Source organism: Nymphalis io, chromosome 1 (assembly GCF_905147045.1).
Source record: "Nymphalis io chromosome 1, ilAglIoxx1.1, whole genome shotgun sequence".
NCBI lineage: Eukaryota > Metazoa > Arthropoda > Insecta > Lepidoptera > Nymphalidae > Nymphalis > Nymphalis io.
The window spans coordinates 44396-68899 of NC_065888.1; the positions used below are offsets into that span (position 1 = coordinate 44396).

The window sequence follows — 24504 nt, forward strand, 5'->3', positions numbered from 1 at the left end:
TTTTACGTGAACATGCTACAAGTTGCCCAGCAGCAAATATAAGAAAAAAAATACAACCCTTCTAATCTAATGAAAAGCGATTTAATGCAAATTTTATTAAACCCTGCAACTAAAGCATAGGTAACCTTAAAAGTAAAAAGTAATAACATATAAAGTAAAATATAAAAAAAGAACAAAATTACAGCCAAATAATTCATTGCAACCTAACTAACGCCACAAAGTATTCAATATTATCAATGCAATAATGAAATTAATGAAAAAACTCAAAACAATCATAAGAAACGACGAACAAACAACGACAACGCAAATTGGAGCTAAACACGAATCCTAATATGGCAGAAGGTGACTCTACTCCGGAAATCAGGACACCGCGATTCAGTATTGTCACCCCGAGTAAGAAATATAGCAAACTGCTATCATATACATATATTATAATGACAAAAATACGTACGTTTTTATAACTTTTGATAGACTCAACTGATTTTGATGAAATAAAGACTAAACGAAATCTTAAAATACATCTTATTATAATTCTGTTATTTGAATTTGTAATTTTTAGCCATTTCAAAGATTAGTTCGGACAAACAGACAGGCAGACAAAAAATAAAAAAAATGATTGTTTTGGTTTTGGTATCTTGCAAATAGCCATATTGCCTTCAAAAGAGGCAGTTATTTTGAAAGACAGACATACTTCAATTTTATTTATTTGTATTGATTCTAAAATATTCAGATAAAACTATTAACTCACTGAAAACATTATTTACACGTTTCGGCGTTTCCTTTTGGGACTAAAATTATTAAGTTACTCGCAACTACTCACTCTACTTACTCTGGAGTAAATCTCACTCACATAAATCAATGCCGGTCCTGTTCAATGACTGGCCTTATTGATTGTCATTATGAAGCACACATTAAGAGGAAACTATATTGTTTGAAATGTGAAAGAATATTCTGATGAATGGTATTCTTGCAATGAAAACCTACCTCTCCTCGAGCACATCCTACAATAAATGTTAAGGAATTGTGGGTCATGTTGAGGTAAAGCTTCGAGACTACCAAATAAGTGGTCCTGTTCTGCATAAGTCCATCTTCTATAATTTGCAAACTTTGATTATACTGTGCAATACATACCTGAAATATGTATTTATTTGTTTCTAACCTCTAAGAAGCTAGTATATACAATTTTATACTTCTTACTTCAGAAATAACGGACTCAAACAAACCAAACTTTAAACCCCTATTTTTCACCCTCTTGGGGGATAGATTTTCAAAAACCTTAAAATACATATTTATTTATGTTTAACCAAAAATTTTCATGCTTCTTACATCAAAAATGGCGAACTCATATACATATCATAACCCATATAAACTTGACCCCTATTCCACCCTCTTAAGTGGTGAACCTTGGGAAACTCTTGCGTATTTATTTATTTCTAACCAGAAGCTTGTATATGAACCGTTATGCTTCTAACTTTAAAAATGACGGGTATCCATACAACCGTTCAACTTTTATTTCACCCCTTTAGGGGTGGAATTTCCAAAAATCCTTTCTTAGTGCGTTATAATCATAATATGCATTAACTGTCAAAATTTAAAGTTTCCAATCCCTGTGGATTAGGCTCTGCGTTAATGAGTCAGTCCGGACAAGTCATTATACATATATATATATATATAAGTCAAATAATATATATAGATTAGATACTATTTATATAGATTATTTAGTGTGAGATTAAAATATAGTTAATTAAGCCGAGTACTTAAAATAATTATTTATTTACTTATGTATTAATAAATACGTGTAGTTTAAATAAAATTTTAAATTTAAGATTATATATTTTATAATATATATTTTAAAATTTATAATAAAGATTATGTGTTTACATTGTTAAATAAAATTAAATCAATTCTAGAACGTAGTACCTCTAGTTTGTAATTTACATAACTAGTTTTTATATACATTTCAGGTCGACAACACTCATATCCTAGTATGTCTGACGAATAGGAGATGTTGTACCTGCAATATGATGAGTTGGTACAGTTACGTTTAGAATATATGTTGATGATGTACCATTACAGTTGTCTGGGCGTTCAGAGTTGGAATCATTATTTTATAAGGCTTCGCCTGGGTCTCAAGATTTTTTAAAGTTTTACAATATACAGGCGTGAGTTCATAAGCCTATTAAGTTGCCTGCAATATAGCTGACACGGTTTAATGGCTCTTAGCGGACGAGCATATGGGCCACCTGATGGTAAGTGGTCACCAACGCTCATAGACATTGTAAGAAATATTAAATTTTGTGTGTTGCGATAAAAAAGGAGGTTGTTGTATTTACTTGTCGGGACGGCACGGTAGTATGCGCAAGCGATCCCGTGACGTCCCCCGACAAGACGGAGTGGGTATCGCTGGTTTTTTAGTGGGTATTCCGGCGCCTTCAGCGCCGGCGAGTCCCACATACCCCCTACGTCATGTGGGAGAAACACATAAATGTGTTTTTCCAGCGAGAAAAAATAAATAAAAGGTCTGTATTTACTGAAAACTAATTTGTAGTAACAATTGCTCGACTGCTGTGTATTTTCGTGCGACTGCTCCCTCGCCGTCCTTTAACTGGAGCGATTCTGTCTTCGTATATCATTTTTTTTTAGTTTTGAAAGCGTCAGAAAATACCAAAAGTGAAACAAAAGGCAAGGTTTCATTCGCTCCGTTAGTGAATGAGTGGATGCAGTGTAGAAATGTATGAAATGAGACAGCGTCAGTAATCGAAAGGCAATGCGCTACGAAGCGCAATAATTACTTTGATATGAAAATGTTAACAGCCACTACATCTGTATCTCATTTTAATAAATAATCTTTATAATTACCAATTAATCTTCAGGTTGTATTTATCTACTTAAACAAAGGTTCCATTTTTTTTAAATAGATTAAATGTTATTTTTAATGAAAATAAAAAAATCATGATCGCGTGGAATGGTGGCAAGTAAGCCTGTAAGCTTCCAACCTATTTCATTATTTCCGAAAAATTAATCAGCCCTTCTCCTCCTGTCACCAGTAGAGGTAATAAGACGAGGAATCAGTACTCTCCGCCCGTAGTGTTTTATAGAATATAGGAGTATCATACGGTCTAAATCCATGTTCATTCTCATGTGACTCTACCGGGCCAAATTGCACACACTTAGTTATTTTCTTATTTATTATGATATTGCTGTGTGTTTATTGTTCAACAATAACAAGTTAAATTCTTTCGATGAGTGTTGTATCAACTTTTTCAACATTGACTCTGCTTTTGAGATCTACGAGCTTGCACAAAGTTCTACAACCAGTAAAACGTATCTGTTATAATATTGGTGAGCGTGGTTGGATCTACATTGTGCTCTCTGAATAAGTTGTTATTATTGTCACGTATAGTTTGGTCGTATGCTGTAAATATAAACCTATGATTTAAAACAGATACCTGAGCCTGATATTATAGACTCGTCCATCGCAGTGTAAAAGTTATCTATCAATATCTTTACATCAGATTTATGATTAATCTAATTTATAGATCAAATATAATATAGTTGTGTATCTCTCTGTTCGACTGAGTGATCAAATAATTTGGGTATTAAATAAATATGCTCCACAGGTGTGACTGTGAAGTATAAAGCTACAATTATATATTTTTTAACAACAACTCTTTACGTAACATTTTGTGAACCGAGATGGTCCAGTAATACGAGTAAGAACTAGAGAATCTTAACCGACGACTTCGGGTTAAGCCGGGCTAGAACCGTTGAAATTAAATTGCTTAGCTTGTGTTTATAGTTGATCTCGTACACATAATAAACGTTGAAAGCTTTTTAAAATTTGACTAATAAAACAATTTATGTTAAATACAATATGTCGCTTGTTAATTAGGTCGCCACGAAACACAAAAATATTTTTCAGTTTAGATCTAAAAGAAATATTCATTAATATGGATCACTCCGTCGGGTCTGAACGAGTGTCTCACAATTTATAATTATTCCCAAGAGTTTACGACTTCCACACCGAATATTTCTCTATATTAAACATTGTATTATGTATCATTGAGCTGAGTTTTAGTAGTATAGTAAGCATATATAGTATAGTATAGTAAGTCTAGTACAGCATTATAAGCATCAATACACAAATTATGTCCGGCGGTCAATCTCAAGGGCAAAACACAGAAGCAAACACAGAGCACTCTCTATTTCCTCACTCTTATAACCCGGCAAGTCTCCCAGCACCAACGGCTCTACGTGCCTTTCGAAGTATGGGAGTGTACAAGTTGCAGGGATTTAAAAAAAAAAACTATTAAATATTTCGGTTTTTTTTTTTATATGGGACTTACCTCAATATAATAAAGTTGTAATTAGTGAAATATGTACCTAAAGCCGTTTAAGGGAAAAATTAGTAAATTGACTTATTATACATCCTCCTCTTCCTGCTATTCCTTTATTGAAGTCTGTCAAGTGTCTGTTAAGTAAGCAAGACAAGGTTTTTTTATATTTTTTTTATGATACATGTCCTTGTCCTTTTTCAAACGATATTTACGATGAAATCAAATTCAAACATTATTCAAATGTCTTTAAGAGTAAGAGCTTTAAATAAATTATATTTGATATATTTCGATTTGGACATGAGTCCGTAGAGCGTGCTCCGGATTGCAGTCTGAGACGCGTGCGGCGAGCTGTGAAGTGTGGCTGAGACGCGCGCTACCCTCGCTCTGTGTGCTTCGCGTATTGCGATAACTACCAAATAAACTGGAATAATGTCACGATTTCCAGCGAGTAGTCTAATCGATACCCGACTCGAAGCCGGATTGTGCTTTCTTGCGAGCGTCGAGACTTGGAGAACAATGCGAACCCTTCTCGAGGTTGATTTATTGCTTCAAAACCGATATCTATTTTTCTGACAAATAAAGGAATGATGTTAAATTGTGTCTCGTATCAGTTCTGATTTGAAGTACTGCGCGACTCCCGTAATCTGATTTAAACGACGAGACTGTGTACATAATAATAATACGAAATCATTTATTTCATTTGGTTCAAAAAAGATAATTCTGTAGCGCATGTTACGAAAAGTTGATAGTTAACATACATTTATTCTTGTCCTGATTTCAATGCCTACTAGATAGAATACTGGATAGAATACTGGTGGCTCTCGGTATCAAATCTGGGCAAGGACCACTGAATCTTCATGTGCTTATGTTCGGTAAAGGAAAACTTGAGTGTTAACGTACAATGTATAAATATGAACAGCAGTGACAGATAGCTTTCCTTCATTATGATTATTTTATTAAACAAAAGCGACCCATAAGATTTAAATAAAACTTCAATTCGGTCATCAGTGGTCTAGTCTTTTAAGAACGGAGTAATATAGACGCCTTTTGGATAGCTCTGCCAAGTACTATCTCTATGCATTACTCGGTTGAAAGCTACAGCTACGGTAGAATCATGTGAGAAATCGTCAATACGTCAATTACTCACCTTAAAACACCGATGAAAAGTTGTCCTGTTGTGTACTATATCTGTACCATTCTTGCGAAATATTTGTCATCCAAGCTTTTGATACGAGTTACTACGGCCTTCCAGTATTCTTTGCCACAAATTGGGTACCACAAGAGTAAAAAACTAATTTCTAAGTAAACGAATTTTAAGTCCTAGATCTTATCATTGGTTACAGTCGGGCATGAATTTTATTTCAAAAATGTATTTATTATATCAATAAGAAAAAAGAGAAGAATGGAACGCAATTTTAAATAATAATAAATGGCATTTGAAGCATTTTTCGTAAAAATTGCTTAACCTTGTAATTTAATAGTTGCAATAGTTTTGGAATACGAGTAGTAGTGGTATTCATTAATGTATCTGTGCGTGCGTACACATGTACATATATTGTTACAAGTTTCCTCACTACACGGCCCGTGTAGCGCGGCGAGGCGGCGAGGCGGCGAGGCGGCGGCGTCGCCCGCAGCGTGCGTCGTTAACACGCTCCCTATAAACACTTACACGGCTTTTGCGTTTAAATTCAATAACATAACTTGCTATTTGTACATTATGTTTCTTTGCTATGCATTATGCACATTTATTGATTGAATAATGGCTTGTGTTGAACTTATTAGTCAACATTATTCTGCAAAGAAAGTTATCAAATAAAAATGGTACGAGATTAGTTTATAAATAGAAAAATAAGACAGTAGAAAGAAAAATCTGAATATTATAATAATAAGCACCTTTAATACATTCCTGTAATGTAATGTTATGTTATAATGATTTCTGATAATATCCTTGATGACAGATGTACGGATGTAAATACTTAGTAAATACGGATGTAAATATAATACATTGAAAACGTAAAGTTCTAAGTGAGTTATCCAACTAATATACGACACCTTATAGAAGAAATTGTGACAGGCATTGTTAGCAGATAAAAAAATGTTGGAAGCTTTAAATAAACTATTTTAACTAAAACCATAACGTGGAAGAGAAAGGGAAATTATGAGCTCGTAGAAACTTCTGTGTCGTGGGATTATGAATTGGAAACATCTCACAATATTTAATACTTTTCCCTCTGAATTTAAAGTTTCGAGTTTTGTGTTCATAGACTCTGTCTAAATGTTTATTTGTTCCATATTGTGCTACAGCACAGTAAGGAACAAATTATATTTTAAAATTAATTATGCACAGTAAGGAATTATAGTACACTATAATTATTATTACTCATCATTATTTTCAGAATGGAACGGTTAATAACTATTCTATCGATCCATCAACAAAATCTAGCTCAAATATATTACACCTTATTCTTATATATTAGGTTAAAAGTTCAGTTTTTATTTGTTGTAGTTACTTATAATGTTTCATATCGTTAAGTGTTTTATACTTCTACCTATTTCCAAAACTATGGTTATAAAGAGACGAGTTTCGCGGAGGTATCATCAGCTTACTTTCGCTAACGATGGATACTGACCCTGTACCAGGTAGTCAAGTGCGACTGCGTTGAGGACGGTGGACCTCTGTCGAACGAGTCGGCGATTTGGCATATTGTTACTGTGTTTATGTATTGTGGTAATAAATCATTCCTTTTTATTTCGAAGGCATTTTATTGCTCACAGACTCGTAAGAATATTATGTGGCAAATAAATTAAGCTAAATTTACTGTTCATTGTTTCCACTTTTTATGTTTCAATTCGCTTGGCTTTAAAATATAAAAACTTTTTGTCCATTTCAAATGGAATCAATTAGAGGATATGAACAAGTCTTCGCTATGATACAAGGACTAGGTCTGTCGAATTCAGGCTCATTGGTGAGACTTTTGATAACCAATTATGATAATAAATCCTGTTGGGAGATACCAGGGTAATTGGTATTGTAATTTTCTTAATTTTTAGTAAAGATAAAGTACCAGGTGGTGAAAGGTCCACCTGTTGCTCAACTGCGGTCTCGTGGGTATAGCCGACTCTAAGATCTACATAGTTTGGTATTGCTATTAAGCCACTATCGCCATTAAGTTGTTCGGGTTCACCGTGTAAGTAAAAGTAAAGAAATATAAAAACAAAACCCCGTATAGTGAGTTCATCCATCAAGTGCACGCACGACAAAGGGGCACCGCCCTTTTGTTACTTATTCTAATCTCTAGTAACACCAAAATTATCCTTCACTATTCTATAGCTCGTCGTATGTTCTTTGGTCTTTTATTAGGTTTCTTTGGTGTTTATTCATTCTGATGCGCATATTTTTAGTGCTACTTGAAATACTACGATAATGTTAAATGGTTATTTTTCAGAAAGACACAAAAAAGTGAAAAAGTAGTAACGCAATTGTCATCATCATTATTCCCTTATTCTTATTTCATTTTATCGGTGTGTTCGTGGCACAGCGTTATAAATAACATCGAAACGAATAGTGATTTGGTAGATTTTTACGCAGGAGATGTTGCAGGCCAACCTTTTATGAAATTATTTATATACTGAGAGGATAAGCTGATGGTATCGATAAATATGACGGAAATGGAATAAAATGTTCGTGATGAACCATGTGGCTGGAGTCATTTGTGTGGGCACCGGGCGCCTCGGGCTCAACGCGACGCGGAGCCGGATCATCGGCTTGCGGCTGCGGCTCGTGTTCGCGTGCCGGATTACTCTAAACGTCGCCCTTTAAGCTGCTTGCAGCCAAATCTGCCTGAAACGCTGACAAATGTATTTATTGGCCACGGACTTTGTGTGACAGACTCACGTGCTGGGACACATTTTTTGGATAAATAACAAACACGTAATGAATATTATTTCTTAGTCTTCCTTGTCTCCACATGTCTAAGATATTTCGTTCTGAACAACTGTCAATTGTAATTTTAAGAAAATGCCTTAAAGAATATTACCTTCGTCTACAAGTAGAAGTGGCTACGTAACAAAAACTTTACAAATTAATGCGAATGAAGAAAAATATGAAAGAATAGAATCCTAAAAACTTAGACTTCTCTTTATTTTTATTTAATCATAGTTTCAATTGTCCTAGCCATGACGTACACATTAAATATGAGTTATGGTTGTTATGATGCGAAGATGTGCATGCGTGTATTAAGTTTTTGTTGTTCTATTAATGTTCAGCTTTAAAATGTAGTTATTGATCTGGAGAAATTGCTTATTTACTTCTTTTTGTGCTATATAATTATGTCACCGGTTTCTCTTTTACTTGCTTTTATATCAGTTTTTGTTTTTTTTTTTATTTTTTGTTTTATCATTTTCATTATACTTTAATATGATACGGAATGGTGCGGCGCTCTCAACTAAATCAACATAATATAGAAGAAGCAAGCTGAAAATCAGCGCTGGGCATAGCACAGCACATAGCTGAGCTTGCAAACAATTGCGATACGGTCGTCAATGAAAAAGAGTGGTAAATTAGAAAAAATGTGTCCAGTATGAATAATTTGTATCTCATAAAAAATATGTATGTTTTTCTTAGAGTTACTTTGTAATGTACGACCTATCTGAAGCAATAAATTTTTATTATTATTATTATTAATTAAATCACTTTTAATTGTTTTGCATTATTAGCCATTGCTTGACGAATATTGTCTACAAAACACGCATGATAGGTGTCAGTTAGATATTATACAAGTGAAATAAACACATGATATAAATGGCTTCTATACTCGTATATATTTAGATATATATATAATGACCGCATACATCATACATCAGGGATCTGCCTTGAGCCCATTGCTATTCAACCTGTGCATGGACTACATCACGCGAGGCATACAAAGGCCAGCACCAGATTGTATTCTTTACGCAGATGATATAGTCCTAGTGGCGAAAAATGCACAAAACCTACAGGAAACACTTAACCGGTGGGTGACACAAATAGAAAACCATGGGCTACGCATTAGTCGAAGTAAGACCGAATATTTTGAGTGTGACTATGGAGGGACAGAAGAGACGGGATGTAATATTTACATAGACAACCGCGCACTACCCAAAGTAGACAACTTCAAATATCTTGGATCTGTGCTTACTACTGATGCAAATATCGATAAGGACGTGGACCACCGCATTAAAACCGCCTGGATAAAATGGAAATCGCTTTCGGGTGTTCTCTGTGACCATAGAATGCCCATTCGTGTAAAGGGAAAAATGTACAAAACAGTAGTACGCCCATTCATGATCTATGGGGCAGAGTGTTGGACCATCAAAAAGACACACGAACAACAACTGCATACAAGCGAGATGAAAATGCTTAGATGGGCGGGAGGAATCACCCGGCTGGACAAAGTAAGGAATGAGTATGTCAGGGGATCGTTCAAGGTAACACCAATTGTGGAAAAATTGAAGGAATGTCGACTGCGCTGGTACGGCCATATCCTGAGACGTAACGATGATCATCCTATCAAGAAAGCCTTAAATATCCCGGACCGACCGAGGAGAAGAGGGCGACCGCCCGCAACCTGGTGGTAAACATACAAAAAGAGGCCCAGAAAGAGAATCTGAGTACACAGACAACCCAGAACAGAGCTCTCTGGCGCAGATGTACAAGGAGACCCGACCCCAGCTGAACTGAAAGTATTCATGTAATCCACTGGGAGACCTGTATACGCATACAACAATAACACGCTTATGCTCTGCACAGGCTATTTCTTTAGTTTGCTCAATAGTAAGGCTCACAATATCTTTACGTTCTTTAAATTTTAAATTTTTACTAATAAGTATTAAAGAGCCATCGCGTAAAGCTTTTAAGCTGAACAGACTAGCCACTGGTGCCCAGTGAAGTTAAACATAATTTGATAGTTAACAAGCTAATGTTCAGTTAAACACAGAATATTAATATTGTTATAGTTTAAAAATAATTCGATTTCTAGTTCTTTATGTAAAAGGTTATACAAAAGAGAATGAGGAAGGAAAATCTTTATTACCAAATAAAAACAAATTAACCTGTTGGCGTGTACAGATGTACCTTAAAGAGTTAACATGAAGTTAAGCTTACAAACATAACTCAGAACGGAATCGATCGCTGGCTATTGTCTAGATTGCCTTTGTGCCCAGCTAGATACTGCTATCATAAACGTTTCCCAGTTTGAATAAAACTTGTTAAGTGCACGTCTAGTGCGACAAAGCGCAACTTCGAAATGAAAAATGTTGATTTCTGTGTCACGACACATTGTTCGAATCCGCGTAAAATAACATTGTGCCACTGTGTTGAATACCAGATATTTGAATCGCTCGTCCAGGCAACATGTCGCTGTTGTACTTTGTATATATACGATACCATTTATGTTTTATTTCTATGCTTTGTTGTTGCACACGTTAGTTTTGTATGCAAGTACCGTACATAATAAACTTTGTTTCATTCACGTCCATTGCCTTCTTCAATAAATACTTCGTTGTGTGACCACTAATTTATATGTATAAACTATACTGAACAGTTTAACAAGGTTCCCGCTATGAGTACGTGGATGGAAAAATAATATTATAAACAGGAAACTATTAAAAACGCTTCTCCGATTCGATATGTAAAAAATAATTAGTCAGTTTCGGAGGACTCCAATCGAGCAACGATTCTGTTTTCAGCTGAAGTCAAGTTCGCTAACGAGAGTGATTTTCGTCAATCAAAGTCAAAGTAAAATGTGCTGTTAATGTGACGAGTCCGTAGAACAACATAACCTTTAACAGATAAGCGTCGTTTTTCGATGTCATCGATACGTCTTTCTGCTAGAAGAACATATAAAATATGAAGCCGATGATTTCATATCTTAACAAATTGAAATTGTTAATATGTACATACAATAAATAATTTTACTTTCGAATAGAATAGAATAAATAGAAATCGATGGCAGAATGTAGTAAAAACACACGCTTTCTCATTGCTTTGTATGGTGGCAACATGGAAAAGAAAATCTAGGAAAGTCGGCTACCAAAGTTTCGTAAAAGCAACGATATAAAGCAAATTAAATCTTGCAAGTCGACATAATGCGTTTAGTACCTATACCCAGATTCAGAAATAGTATGGAATCGAAAAAAAAAACAGGAAGACTAGGGTTTGAAACTTGGCACCAACAGACCTGCCGGTATACCAGCAGGTATACCGGCAGGCATACCTGCTTTTGAAAACATCTGCACAGAACACACCGAACAAAAATTGAAACGTTTATGCTGAGTATCATATTATTAATTTGGAATACATTTCGCCATATCGCGGTAAAATAATATAATGTTATTTATTCTTTCGAAATTTACCAAGAAAAACTAATTTGACGGTTTTTTATCAATTTTTTCATCTTTACCCTACTGTAACTCTATATATATGAGACTAACAAAAAAATTGTGTGAATTTTTTTTCTCTTCAAGAGTGTATTGAACATTTTTAGTCGAAGGATCAATCGTTGAACCTTAATGACAGATTTCAAAATTGTAACAACACCACCTGTTGCAAGCTAAAGATCATTTTTATCCATACTAACTGGACTATAATACGGTCATTAGTTAAGATAAATCACTCATAGACCTTCGCACGTAACATACACAGACAGGAAAAGTTTATATTGTTGACACTCATATACACGCGTGTGATACTGATTAAAAGTTTTGTTAAGTTAATAAAATATAGTGTTTCTCCAAGAATTATCAAAAGCACTTAGTGCGCTGGGCGATCGCTAGTGACTCCAGTCACGATCTCTGCGGGGTCCCGACCATTCAATTAATGGTCCTCCTGGCTGGCCTAGGCCAGTCTGGGTACGGGCCTCGGGGTTGCCCCCCCTACCCGGGATGGTCCTCCCCGACGGTTCATCCGTCGTGTCATTTCGTTTAGGCCCATAGGGCCAGGGTCGTTGTGACCCAGCGGCTGTCCTTCTTCTTCGGTAATCTATTATTCACGGGTAATGTCGTCCTACCGTGTCTCCAGATCGTCGTCGTCCTCTTCACCGATGCCCGCATCGGCGCTGATGGTCGGCGACAGTAGGAGCTCACGAGGTAACGGACGCCCCTCAGGTGGTCTGGCATGAAGCGGTGCTATACCGTGGAGGTGTACGCTCGCACTGCTATCTGCCTTAGCAAATAGCGAGCGAGCGAGCTTGCGGACGAACTCCTCCACGGTGGGCGTCCTGGTGTCTCGATGGATGACATCATTTCTGACGTACCTCGGAGCTCCTACAATCAAGCGTAGGCATCGATTCTGTTGGATCTGAATCCTCCGCATCTGGTACGCTGAGCAGAGTGCGTACCAGGCGGGGGCCGCATACGTCAGGCGCGAGCGGACGTAGGCACCGTAGACCCTCAGTCTGGTCTTCAATGGAAGCCGCGACGTGAAGAGGGTGTGCAGCTTAGACCGGGCAGCCGCGGCATGACTCACCACCTTGTTAACGGTGGGTATCATGCGCAGCCTGCGGTCCAAGTGACACCCCAAGTAGCAGACTGAGGTCTGCCATCCTCGCCTCGGAAGGTGAGCCGACGCATCGGCTTATCAGCACCGACAAGCAGAGCGGCCGTCTTACCAACGTTGACAGCCATCCTCCACTTGTCTAGCCAATCCGGTATCAGATCCAACACGCGTTGCATCCTGTTTATGGCGACGATCTGGTGGTAGGACGACGAAAAGAATGCGCTGTCGTCCGCGTACAGGGCCAGCATCACATCCTCTTCACCCTCACGCAGATGGTCGCGGAGGGTAGGGATGTCGTCCGTGTACACCGCGTATAGACGCGGTGACAGGCAGCTACCCTGGGGTACTCCGGCTCGAATGGGGCGCGGCTGAGAATCCGCGCCTTCCACCGAGACATAGAAGCTTCGGCCTTCCAAAAACGACGCCACTACTCGCACATACGCGAGAGGCGCCGAGGTGTTCAAGAGCTTAGCCAGGAGTCCGGCATGCCACACCCGGTCGAAGGCCTTCTCCATGTCGAGAAAGACCCCGACGGTGGGATGCCCTTTGTTTCGCTCACTGGCTAAGTGGCTAAGAACTCTCGCCAGCTGGAGCGTCGTTGAGTGGTCGCTGCGGAATCCGAACTGCTCCTCGCGCAGGGGCAGGTGAGGCGCGAGTCTCCGCAGCAACAGACGCTCGAACAGCTTGGCGATGTGCGAGAGTAGCGTGATAGGCCGATAGCTTGCCGGGAAGCGACGATCCTTCCCGGGTTTAGGGAGGGCGATAACCTTCCCTCTCTTCCACGCCTCGGGGAAGTGTCCGGTCCGGAGTATCCCGTTAAAAGCACTCGCGAGCGCTACGAGGCAGTTGTTGGGTAGCTGCATCAACGCGGCGTTGGTAATTCCGTCGGGGCCTGGCGCCTTCCTCTTCGGTAGTCGGAAGACGGCCTTCCGCAGCTCGGACAGAGAGATATAATCGTCTCCCTGGAGCGGCGGGATTGGGGCCGACAGGAATACCTCCACTTGACTCTGGATCGCCGCGTGATGATGGACGACATCGATCTTAGATAAGTCCGGTGGGTTGGGGGTGAATTGACCCTCCAAGTGTTCCGCCAGGATCTCTGCTCTGTCGCTGGCGGAATATCTTCTGTTACCCGCTCGATCTAGGAGCGGGTAGACAGGCGAGTCATGTCCGGTAAGCTGTTTGCAGAGGTGGTACAGCGTAGTGTCGTGCTCGGATGCTCGATCGATGGTTGACTCCCAGTAGTCATCCTCGAGAGCCACGAGCGCACGCGACACTTCCTCTGCAATCCTATTGAGGTCACGCTTCACCCTCGGGCAGCGCGTTCGCGCCCATAGTCGGCGAAGATTACGCTTCTTCCTCAGTTTCACTCGGAGCGAGCTCGGCAGCTGGTCCTGACGACTTCTCGGCGTGTTTCCTTGAGAGGTGGCTGCTTCTTTGGCTTTCTGGATCGCCTCAGAAATTTTAGAAGCAGCTCCTTCTACATCTTCAGTCGTCGCGATCGGGACCGTGAGCTCAAACTCCGAGAGCTCTGAGGAGTAGCGCCCCCAGTCGACCCGCAAACGAGGGGAGCGGGGCACTGTAAAGTCGCGCTGGAGGGCGATTGTGACCACAATCGGTAGGTGCTGTGTGTTGAGGTCGTAGTTCACCTCAACATCGATGGGTGCGTCTAGTCGGTGGTGCAGCACGATGTCCAGGACGTCCGGCTGGTACGTAGGGTTAGTCGGTATGTGGGTCGGCGCTCCTGGACCCAACACACCGTAACCCTGTCGTTCACTATCCTCGAGCAGGTGCCTACCCGCCTGGGTGATGACGCGCGAGCCCCAAGCGTGGTGCTTCGCGTTCAGATCACCCACGATCAGTGTAGGCATCGGCGAGTCAATGAGCGATTGGACATCGGTGCTGCAGAAAACCTGTCCGGGTGGCTTGTAGGCGGCATACAGCAGCAGCTCCGTCTCACCAGCATGCACACGCACCCCCTGCGTACGTAGACTCACAAACGGTGCATGTGCAAGTTCTTCGTGTATGATATCCCTCCTCACCAGGGCTGCAGTTCCTCTGAATGGGCAGCCCCGGGGAGAGACTTCATCTCGCCGATACACGAAGAAGTTCGGGATTCGGAGCTCGATTTCGGCCGAGAGCTTCGTCTCGCCCAGGAGGATTACGTGAATATCCTGCGACTGGGCGAGTAGGGTCAGCTCCCGGATATGGCCACGTATGCCACCTGGGTTCCAATAGAGTATTCTCAGCTGGAATTAAGCTTCGCAAGAGCGGCTATTCCAGCTGAGATGGCAGGTATTATGTCCTGGCCTTGTGTATAGGCGACCAGGATCGCTGTCAGTGCCTCCATGAAGACCCGGACGATGATGGTGGTGTCCGGGCCTTTCGCACTGGCCGAGGTTGTCATCTGCACAAGGGGAGGCACTTCTTGCCTCACCACCGACCGCGTGGCGGCAGCCGGAGCGGACTTTGGCTCCGTCGCTGCCTTCCTGGGCTGCGGCGTCGATGCCGCCGCAGGCTCAGTCCTGGGTGGCCTAGCTGCCCTCTTCCTCTTCCTCTTTTTGCTAGGCGCCTTTAGAGGTTGGTCCCTGGCCGTCGGCTGGTTGGCTGGAGGCGCCAGAGTTGTTGGGGGCGCAAGCTTAGCTCGCACCTCCGTGGTTTTCTTCACAGGGGGTGGCTGCTTTGTTCGCTGGTCGACTACTATCGTCGCTCTAGGTTCTGCGACGATAGGGCGACCGACCACCTGCTTAGGTGCTACCGGGGGGACACGCTCCCTGTCCCCCTTTGGCTGTGCTCTCGGTCCGTTCGGGCGAGGGGCGGGCACGTTAATGCCCCTCCTTCGTGCTTCTTTCTTGAAGACCGGGCACCTCCGGTCCTTTGCTGTGTGCGCCTTTGCACAGTTTGCGCACGTCGGTGGATCTGATAGTGGTCTCGGGCAGTCCCGTGCCAGGTGTTCGCCGGCGCAACGAACACACTTCTGTTGCCTGTGACAATTGGCCGAGGAGTGGCCAAATGCCTGGCAGCGGTGGCACTGAGGTGGGCTCTTCGCGCCTCTCCAGGCCTCAATCAGCAGGCCGGGCATGCACAGGAGCTCAGTAGTTCTATTTTATTTTATTTTATTTTATTTTATTTATATTTGGGAAACATACAGTGTGTTATTACATAGAATTAAGGAATTATTACTAAATCATAAACCAATAAAGTTTCCACTTAAAAATAGTACAAATGTTAGAGTATGCATGTAAAAAAGACAACAGAAAGAGACAAAAATACAATGCAATCTACGAGTACAATCAAATCGACTAATTACAAAGTTAAAAAAAAAAATCAAGAAGTTAAATTACAATAATATTAATGAACATAAATATAAACAATGTCATTAAAAATATTTAAATTTGATTTCAACAATTAAAGTAACATCATAAATCATCAATTTATGGCAAGTAATTGATTCAATATACATATACATTATTAATTTACAAAAAAATATCAATTTTATTAATTATTTATTAAACAAGTATTCTTTCAATAATTTTCTTATTTTATTAACATTCTCTGTTGTAAAAAAATCAATTTCGCTAAATCGTTTATTGTAATCGGTGCAGGCTCTGTATACAAATATATTTTGCGCATACTTGCTTCGGGTGAGTGACGGATTAAAAAGTAAGCACTTACGTGTGGTGATTCGAGAGCATCGGAAACTAATACAACCTAAGAGAAACGGGGAATCAACTAAATTATTAATTAATTTAAATAAGAATATTTGATCTCTGATCGCTCTTCTGTCAGCGAGTGATAACGTATTTAAGCATTCATTATTATGTATAAATTCCTTAAAACGCACAAATCTTATAAATTTATTTTGGACTCTTTCCAATCGGTGTATGTATGTTTTGTAATGCGGATTCCAAACAGTGGAAGCGTATTCGAGGATAGGTCGTACAAAGGAATTATATAGAAGAGTTAGGGTACTAGTTTTCTTGAAATCTTTCGACGTTCTAAACACAAAACCAAGCATTCGACAAGCTTTAGCCGCTGTCTTACTTATATGCAAACCGAAGGTCAACTTATTGTCCAGATGTATACCCAGGTCTCTCACCTCGGTCACTTTATTAATCTCAACACCGTCTAGACGATAATCATATATAGTAAGATCGCGTTTCCGTGAAAAAGGAATGACGCTACATTTATTTATATTTAAATATAGAGAATTGTGTTTACAATATAGACACAATCTGTCTAGATCCTCTTGCAAAAGTGAGCAATCCAACGGAGTCGCAATCTCTCTACAAATTTTCATATCGTCTGCGTATAACAGAATACATGAGTTTTTAATTATGCCATTGACGTCATTAATATATAAATTGAAAAGCAGGGGGCCAAGGTGAGATCCCTGAGGTACACCTGAAGAGACAGGAAAGAAGGATGAGCAATAACCTTTGATTGTCACAGCCTGGCTACGGTTTCGAAGGTATGAACTTATCCACCGAAGTAAATCGCCGTGTATACCGACTTCTTTCAATTTTTTAAGTAATATGTTATGTGAAATTTTATCAAAAGCCTTGGAGAAGTCGGTATAAACTACATCTACCTGGTTGCCCTTATCCATAGATGAAGAAACACGGTGCACTAACTCACAGAGGTTGGACTCTGTCGATCTACAGTTAACAAATCCATGTTGTTGTTCAAGAATAACTGGACGTAATAAAGGAAAGATAGAATCATAGATAATTTTCTCAAAAGTTTTCGCTATGACGCATAATTTAGAAATAGGTCTATAATTCTTTATGTCGTGCTTATTACCTGATTTGAATATTGGTACTATATATGATCGCTTCCATACAGAAGGCATATTACCAGTAGTCAACGATTTATTGAATAACAAATAGATCGGATATGATAGAGTAGCGCGACATGATTTTAAAAATAAAGGAGGAATGCCATCAGGCCCGTATCATATCATATCAGTATCTATATAGTGTTGTGAGCTCCTGCTCCTTCAGGTGCACCAGCTGGACGAAGTAGGTGTACCCATGTCGACCTCTTCCGCCTGGGATCGCCTTCGCGCTCTGCGCAGGGAACCCTAAACTGCGCAGGGCGGCGATAACCTCTTCCGGGGGTGTGTCGAGTGGCAGCCCCCTAATGGCCACCTTGGTTGGCAGTTCCGCGGCTGGGCTATAGCAGAACCAGGATATAGTCTTATCCTGGTTCATAGCCTCAGTCAGATGGCGCTGGATGACCTGAAACTCCTCCGCGGATCCGGGCAAGAAGCGCACTCCCTTTCCTAAAGGGCGTGCGTTCGGGGCGTGTCCGAGTTTATTCTTCAGCACCTCGAAGTGCCTCGTCCAGTTCGGTAGGCGTTCCGCCGTAATCGGCGGGTAACTGGAACGAGGCGTCGTTCTTGGGGCTGGTACCGGTGCAGGGGCCCGACTCTTGGGCGACGCTGGAGCGGCAGCGGCCGCCGCATAGGAGACCCCTGACGGCCCCGGTTGCGGTGAAGTGGGACGGGAGGCTGTCCTCTCCTCGACCGTTGATGGCAGGGCCGCGTAGCTCGTCGAGTCGCGCGGCCAGGTGTCTTGCGACCCCCCCTCCATCGGGGAGGGGGATCGTGGCGGTGGTAATTCTCTTGGCCGTCCTACTGCGCTTGCTTCGCCCGTTGTAGGCGATGCCGCGCGCGATGAGGATGCCGAATCCTGCGGCGATCCGTACGGCGGTGATGCAGTGGAGACGTCGGTCTTGGGGCGCTTGTCCTTTGCCCTTCCAATGACTCCGGAGAAGAGTCCGGTCTCGGGCGCTTGGCTCCTTCCGCGCCTGCTGTAGACTCAGCTACAGTGGCGGCGAAGTCTGCTTCAGCAGCCCGGTGAACGTCCTCTCCACCGGTCTCAGCGTGTACTATGCGTATGCGCGGGGCGGCGGCGGGGGTGAGGGTGACAGGCACGGTCGAGTTGTCGAAGATGTCTCTTCGAACAACTGACCGCGCGATGCCGGACCTGCCTCGGCCACGCTTGCGTTGGTCTAAGGGGGGGGGGCTCCCCCCCTTCAGACATGATGGTGGTGTCGGATTGCTGCTCACGATGATATGCATGGGCACCACGACCTCAGCGCGTGCAACCAAGCCAGGTGAGACCCCTAGGGGAGGCCCACCTAAGCGCCCGCGAGCGGAAGTTCGGTCCGTGCACACCGGTAATTCTGATCTTCAGCTATCCTTTGCTTTATTGATCCTGCAGGATTTTTTGGCTACCAAAAAAGTGCAGGATCTACTCGTGCGCTTCTCTTCTCTGAGCAGGAAGACTCCTGGCAACTAGCACCGGCCGTTTTCTCAAGCCGACGTCGGAGGACGCGGCGAGTACAACTGGCACCGGAGGGGGTCGTTGCGGGGAGCGGGGGATGTTCAAACGGAGAGATGGCACGACTTATACATACAATAATCTTACCGAACACAATACGAGAATATTCAGAGAATACCCTCAATATATATATTCGATTCGATATATTATATATATAAGCCCTGCAACGCGCGGTCGTGATTTATAGCGCTGGCCGATAGATGGCGCTTAATAACGTACATGGAGGCCAGGGATTTGTAGACGTATTGTAGTTTGTTTTAAGCAATAACTTAATGTCTGGCTTGATGCTATACTAAAATTACTCCAAAATTTAAACAAAACTTACATACATAAATTGTGTCATCAACGGAGACTTGAATTACAATGGTGTAATAAACAATTGTCATCACATACCAAATATTATTATTTATAAAAAATAATAGATTATTCAGTGAATATGTGTAAGATTTTTTGTGTTTCTTCACTTTATTATAATTTAGAATTTTATAGTTTAATAATAAATTTATAATCGTAACCCAAAAACATGAATATGAATATTGGTTTTTCCTTAAACGCACACTGCTAGTGCTGTTTGATTTGAGTAAAATATTGTTTGTCCTCAAAATGTAAATGAAAATATAAGTCTAATATTATACCTATAACATGGATGGATTACATATAAGCAATTTAAGTTTAATTCTCTGAATTTGAAAACGTATACAACTCAAAATCAGTGAGCAAAATTTATGACCATTTTCGTATTAACGAAGTCAACAATAAAAAAATAAACGGACTCAAAAGATCCGTGAGTTGAGCTGTTCTTTATATGTTTACTGAATCAAATCTATTCGTTTGACTGACTCGCATTCCCGTCGACATTAAATATAATCCACGACTAATAACAATTACTTAATTAACAGTTTTAACACAATTACGTTTCACTGTCTCACTTTTCATATTCAATATCCAACAAAAATATTTATGTCCATACCAGGCATGGTAATACTTTTGGTTATAAACTTTCTTTTGATCATTAAAAACATTTACAGTAAAATAGCTGCTGTGTCAATATTTGTATGCCGTGCATCTCTCGTACATTTAGTTTCAAATGTAAGGTCGCCTACATTATGTCGGCAATGACATGAAATCATCTTCGTCTTCAGGCGACGCGAGGTCGACACGACACGTCGATTGGTGTCGGGGCTGCAGTCGCTAGTCGGTGAAATAAAACCAAGTTTAAATATTAAATATTTTATTTGAAAACAAACTTATTCGATTCATGTATACATAAAGTTTTATGTTTTACATACGTAGACTCCATACTATACAATTTGAAGTGATCTTCTCTACCGTGATCAGTTTATTGTAAAACTTTCCTATCAGTAATATTTACATTACGCTATACAAACGTCATCTTTCAATTAACTAGTACTTTAATATTAAATAAATGCTTTGCTTATGTTTACATAGTTAAGATTTATTTTTGAATTTAAAAAATGAAATAGGTCGAGTAGTACGAGTACGCGAAGGTAGAGGCCTACTAGGAGTCCGCACCGAGAAGTCGATAGTAGAATATCATAAAAGACTAAAGGCTACGACTACAGCATTCTTGTTTGAAGAGTTTCATAACGAAAATTAATTAAGGTTACAATAATTGGATACTGATTCGTGATTCGCAGACTCACTCGACGAATTGAATTCCGCTACCACAAAACAATATTGAATATTAGTACTTTAGGAATTCTGTATTACAAAAAAGTTTGCTATAAATTAATTTATCGCTTAATTTATCGACGAGAGTTATCGTATAATAACATTTCGAATTTTCGTCGTCGACTATTTATATAAGATTAAAATTTATCATTTATATATTATTAGGTTTATTAATTAACAACATAAAATTAGCTTTATTTCGCATAGCATTGAGTACAGCGGCTGCGCCACTTTTCATAACAATTTTAATCTTTATTCTCTTTTCATTATTAAAAAATAATTATAGAGAACAGTAGGTACGTCCGATCAAATCCACGTAGCTTTTTTAATTAATTGCTTTAACTAAAGACTATATCCAAGCCTTACTTTTGGAAAGATTAATTTACAAAACATTATCTTAGAGTGCTAATATCTCCTCTACACGACATGGCCTCTCTGTGGTTCTTTATTTAGTATATTATTTACTTAATATTACATAATAATATTACACTTATTACACTTTTTTCTCCTTAAAACGTTAATAAATATTATTGATACAAAACTAGCTAATATAAATTAATATACAATGAAATACACGACACGATAACATAATTTTGCCACAAGAAATACTGTAAAAATGCAAAGACTACGAAATCGAGATTATAACATTTCAACTAGGAACAACATTTTTGGTTTTAAGTATAAGCAAAATGTTGGTTGTTACAGGTCGCTTCTATGTTTGTTTAATCTCTGATATGAAATATGGTCGAAGTATAAAGTAATATCGAGTTTATATTCTGGCAGTTATCGAACTTTACACCGGTAGAACACATTGATTCAGACAGGCGTGTGTGTTCTTCGCACGACCGCCACGGCTCACGCTTGTAACACTTGTATTAAACTCTCATTTCGCAGCTCGAGTCTGGGTACGCGCTCCGAGCACGGCGGCGACGTCGAGGTCCACACACGGGCTGATCCGACACTGATTAAGGCTTTCTCATGCGAGTCACATCACCTATTAATTAACGATTAAAAAAGATGTGGATGCGATGTAAATGCGTCGATATCATGTCTACCGCTATCGCTCGACTGTCTGTGTCGTTTGGATGATAACTCCTACTTAATATCTCTATATTAAACTCACACTTTCCTTTAGCTTCACAAACATCCGTGAGTCATATTCCACACTCTCTCATTGAGACGAGATTATATTAATTTAATGGATTTTTAATTATTGTTACTCTGTTCGGAAAGTGAAAACAAAACATTTTTAATTTGAAACATATATCGACACAGTGTAGCACAGCACACACGGCGACAACCTTGCGTTATTATAAAAGTTATAATTCTACAAACATGAAATGTGCGATACAATTGTGTATTACTTTCTATCGTTCATCAAACAGTCGTCAAATATTAATATTTTATATAATAATATAATTTTTATATGTTAATAAAACTTATTAAATGTATACAAAAATAAAATGTAACGCTGTTTTTACTTTTCAATAAATAAATAAACTAAAATCGAAATCCTATCCGTATATGTATGTATCTAATCTAATCAATGAACTAATGTTATAATGGTAAATATTTTTTTTGACAAATCTTGAATTCCACATATTATCAGTATTGATACTTTTATAGAAGTATACTATTCATTTATATTTATAATATACAAAAGATGTTGGAATGGAACTAGTACTGCGCGGGAACATTCTCAGTGACGGTGCGCTGACGGCACGCGATACTTACTGACAGAGTTAATTATATCTAAAGGCGCTTTCTTAGATATAATATCGAATGAACATCTTAAGAGTAAAGGTTTAATGACTTCAAAGGAAATTATATTATAAATACTTTTCATGATTTCATGAATTTTAGTTGACAACTACTATGAAAAAGAACTTATTAGCAACGAGCTTCGATGCACAAGCAGTACATGTACCAAAAGGTCACGTCCACACGTGGACATTCTCGTGGTCTTTTGTTATGTTGACATATTATGATTAAAGTACCTACATAAGTACATGTGTTCGCATTCGTGCTGCTTGCAAGGATAAGCGACAAAATTTCGATGATTTCGAATACGTTCGCCGCGCAATGTCTGAACGTTACGTTTATCGTTGTGTTCAGTGATCTGAGTGGAAATGACAATTTACATCTCGTTTGACGATAAGCATTGTTTAAAGGACAATAATATTAATGAAATGTGCAATTTGACTAACATTTTTATGAAAACTCAAATGGTATACGAATATTAAACCTAACTACTGCAACATCGGCCGCTGTGTACGTCACATGTACAAATATTGATACGATACAACTCATCCCCTTATATTATACGTGATTATTTACAGTGAGGAGGAGCGAAGGACGAAGGCCACTCACAAGAACAGTCTAGTCCGAGCTAGCTCTCTGCCGGCCACTACTGAGGTGGATTTATTAATTATATAAACAATGAACATTGAAATGGCATTACGCAAGTACGTCAATATTAAATCTTAAAACCAACGCAGATTGTAAAAATAATTTGCAATCAAAATTGTATTTTATGAGAACGATTCTTTTAGGCCTTTGTCGATTTTCTAAATTACGACGGCAAGCAGCGGCCAACAGAGAGCAAACCTTACTCGCTCATAAAAATCTTACATTTATTGTAAAATCTCTAATCTTTTAAATAATTTTATTTCTTATGTAATCGAAAACTAAGTTTTCACCGGATAAAATTATGTACGAGATAGAACAACATATATTATTCACTAGGCGGCGACACTGTGCACTGGCAGAGTCCGTGTAGCGCGTGGAGCGGCGCGCGCGCATCAGCTGGCGAGCTGCGCGCGCAGCAACCGTGCGTGCAGAGCACAGGCCGCCAGCAGCGCAATTATGCAGCGCCAGCTGTTGGAGAGGCCCGCCGAGCCCGTCTGCATCGCCGCCGGTCGCTCTCCTGAATGTGCATTTTTGTTAAAAATTAGACAAATTGAGCAAGACTTGTAGTTGTGCCGTTACATTGATATATTGTTGACATCTTCTAGAGGCGATAAGAAAACCGGAGCTTTCTTTATGTAGCTTGGTTAGGTTCGGCGTGGTAGGGATCCAGATTATTGGAAGATGATAAGTAGACGGTGAGGCATGGTAAGTTACCGTTGAGTACGTGCACGCGCACTGAGGCAAGCTCGGCGTTGGAGGGCGCGCACGAGTATCGGCCCGAGTCCGCCGGCGTGGCGTCCTGCACTAGCAGGTAGGAGGTGGTGGCGGCGCCCTTCTCTGTGACCACCGACACGCCACCGCGCGAAGAGTCGTACGATATCACCTGCTTCACAACATACAGGGACAAGCGCCACAATGTCACACGATGACTATAACTATATATATCTTCGTACTTCTCAAATAAAATCATTTAAGATATTATATAGGTAAGTAAACTGAGGATTTATTTATATGATATTGATATTTGAATGAGCATTGAAGCAGCGTAGTGGTATAAGCTCCAAGCATTGTCTTCAAAGGGAGAGGAGATCTTAGCCCAGCAGAAGGACATTCTCAGGCTGTTACTTAACTTTTAAGTCACATTTCCCAGAAATCAAAAGTGACGTGACGTATGTTTCAGAATATT

At 40.0% G+C, this 24504-nt stretch overlaps 2 protein-coding genes across 7 annotated transcripts in view; both read right to left on the bottom strand.

The window, feature by feature from the left end:
* Positions 1–12296: 12296 nt before the first annotated feature.
* Positions 12297–15952, bottom strand: LOC126781214 (uncharacterized). The gene is made up of 4 exons (XM_050506093.1): positions 15308–15952; positions 14520–14849; positions 13495–14264; positions 12297–12354 (listed from the first exon to the last, which is right to left on the bottom strand). Exons 1-4 carry the CDS (start codon positions 15950–15952, stop codon positions 12297–12299), a joined length of 1803 nt encoding a protein of 600 aa, XP_050362050.1.
* Positions 15953–20437: 4485 nt separating this feature from the next.
* LOC126771384 (zwei Ig domain protein zig-8-like) overlaps positions 20438–24504 on the bottom strand; it is a 434006-nt gene continuing 429939 nt past the window's right edge. For 4 of the 6 annotated variants that reach the window (XM_050491254.1, XM_050491275.1, XM_050491260.1 and 1 more), the window contains 2 exons: positions 24033–24204; positions 20438–23835 (listed from right to left, as the gene is read on the bottom strand). In XM_050491254.1, the coding sequence (XP_050347211.1) occupies positions 23711–23835; positions 24033–24204 (297 nt within the window). In that variant the 3' untranslated portion in view covers positions 20438–23710. The remainder of the gene's footprint in view (positions 23836–24032; positions 24205–24504) is intronic. The other 2 variants (XM_050491282.1, XM_050491267.1) reach the window with 1 other exon arrangement.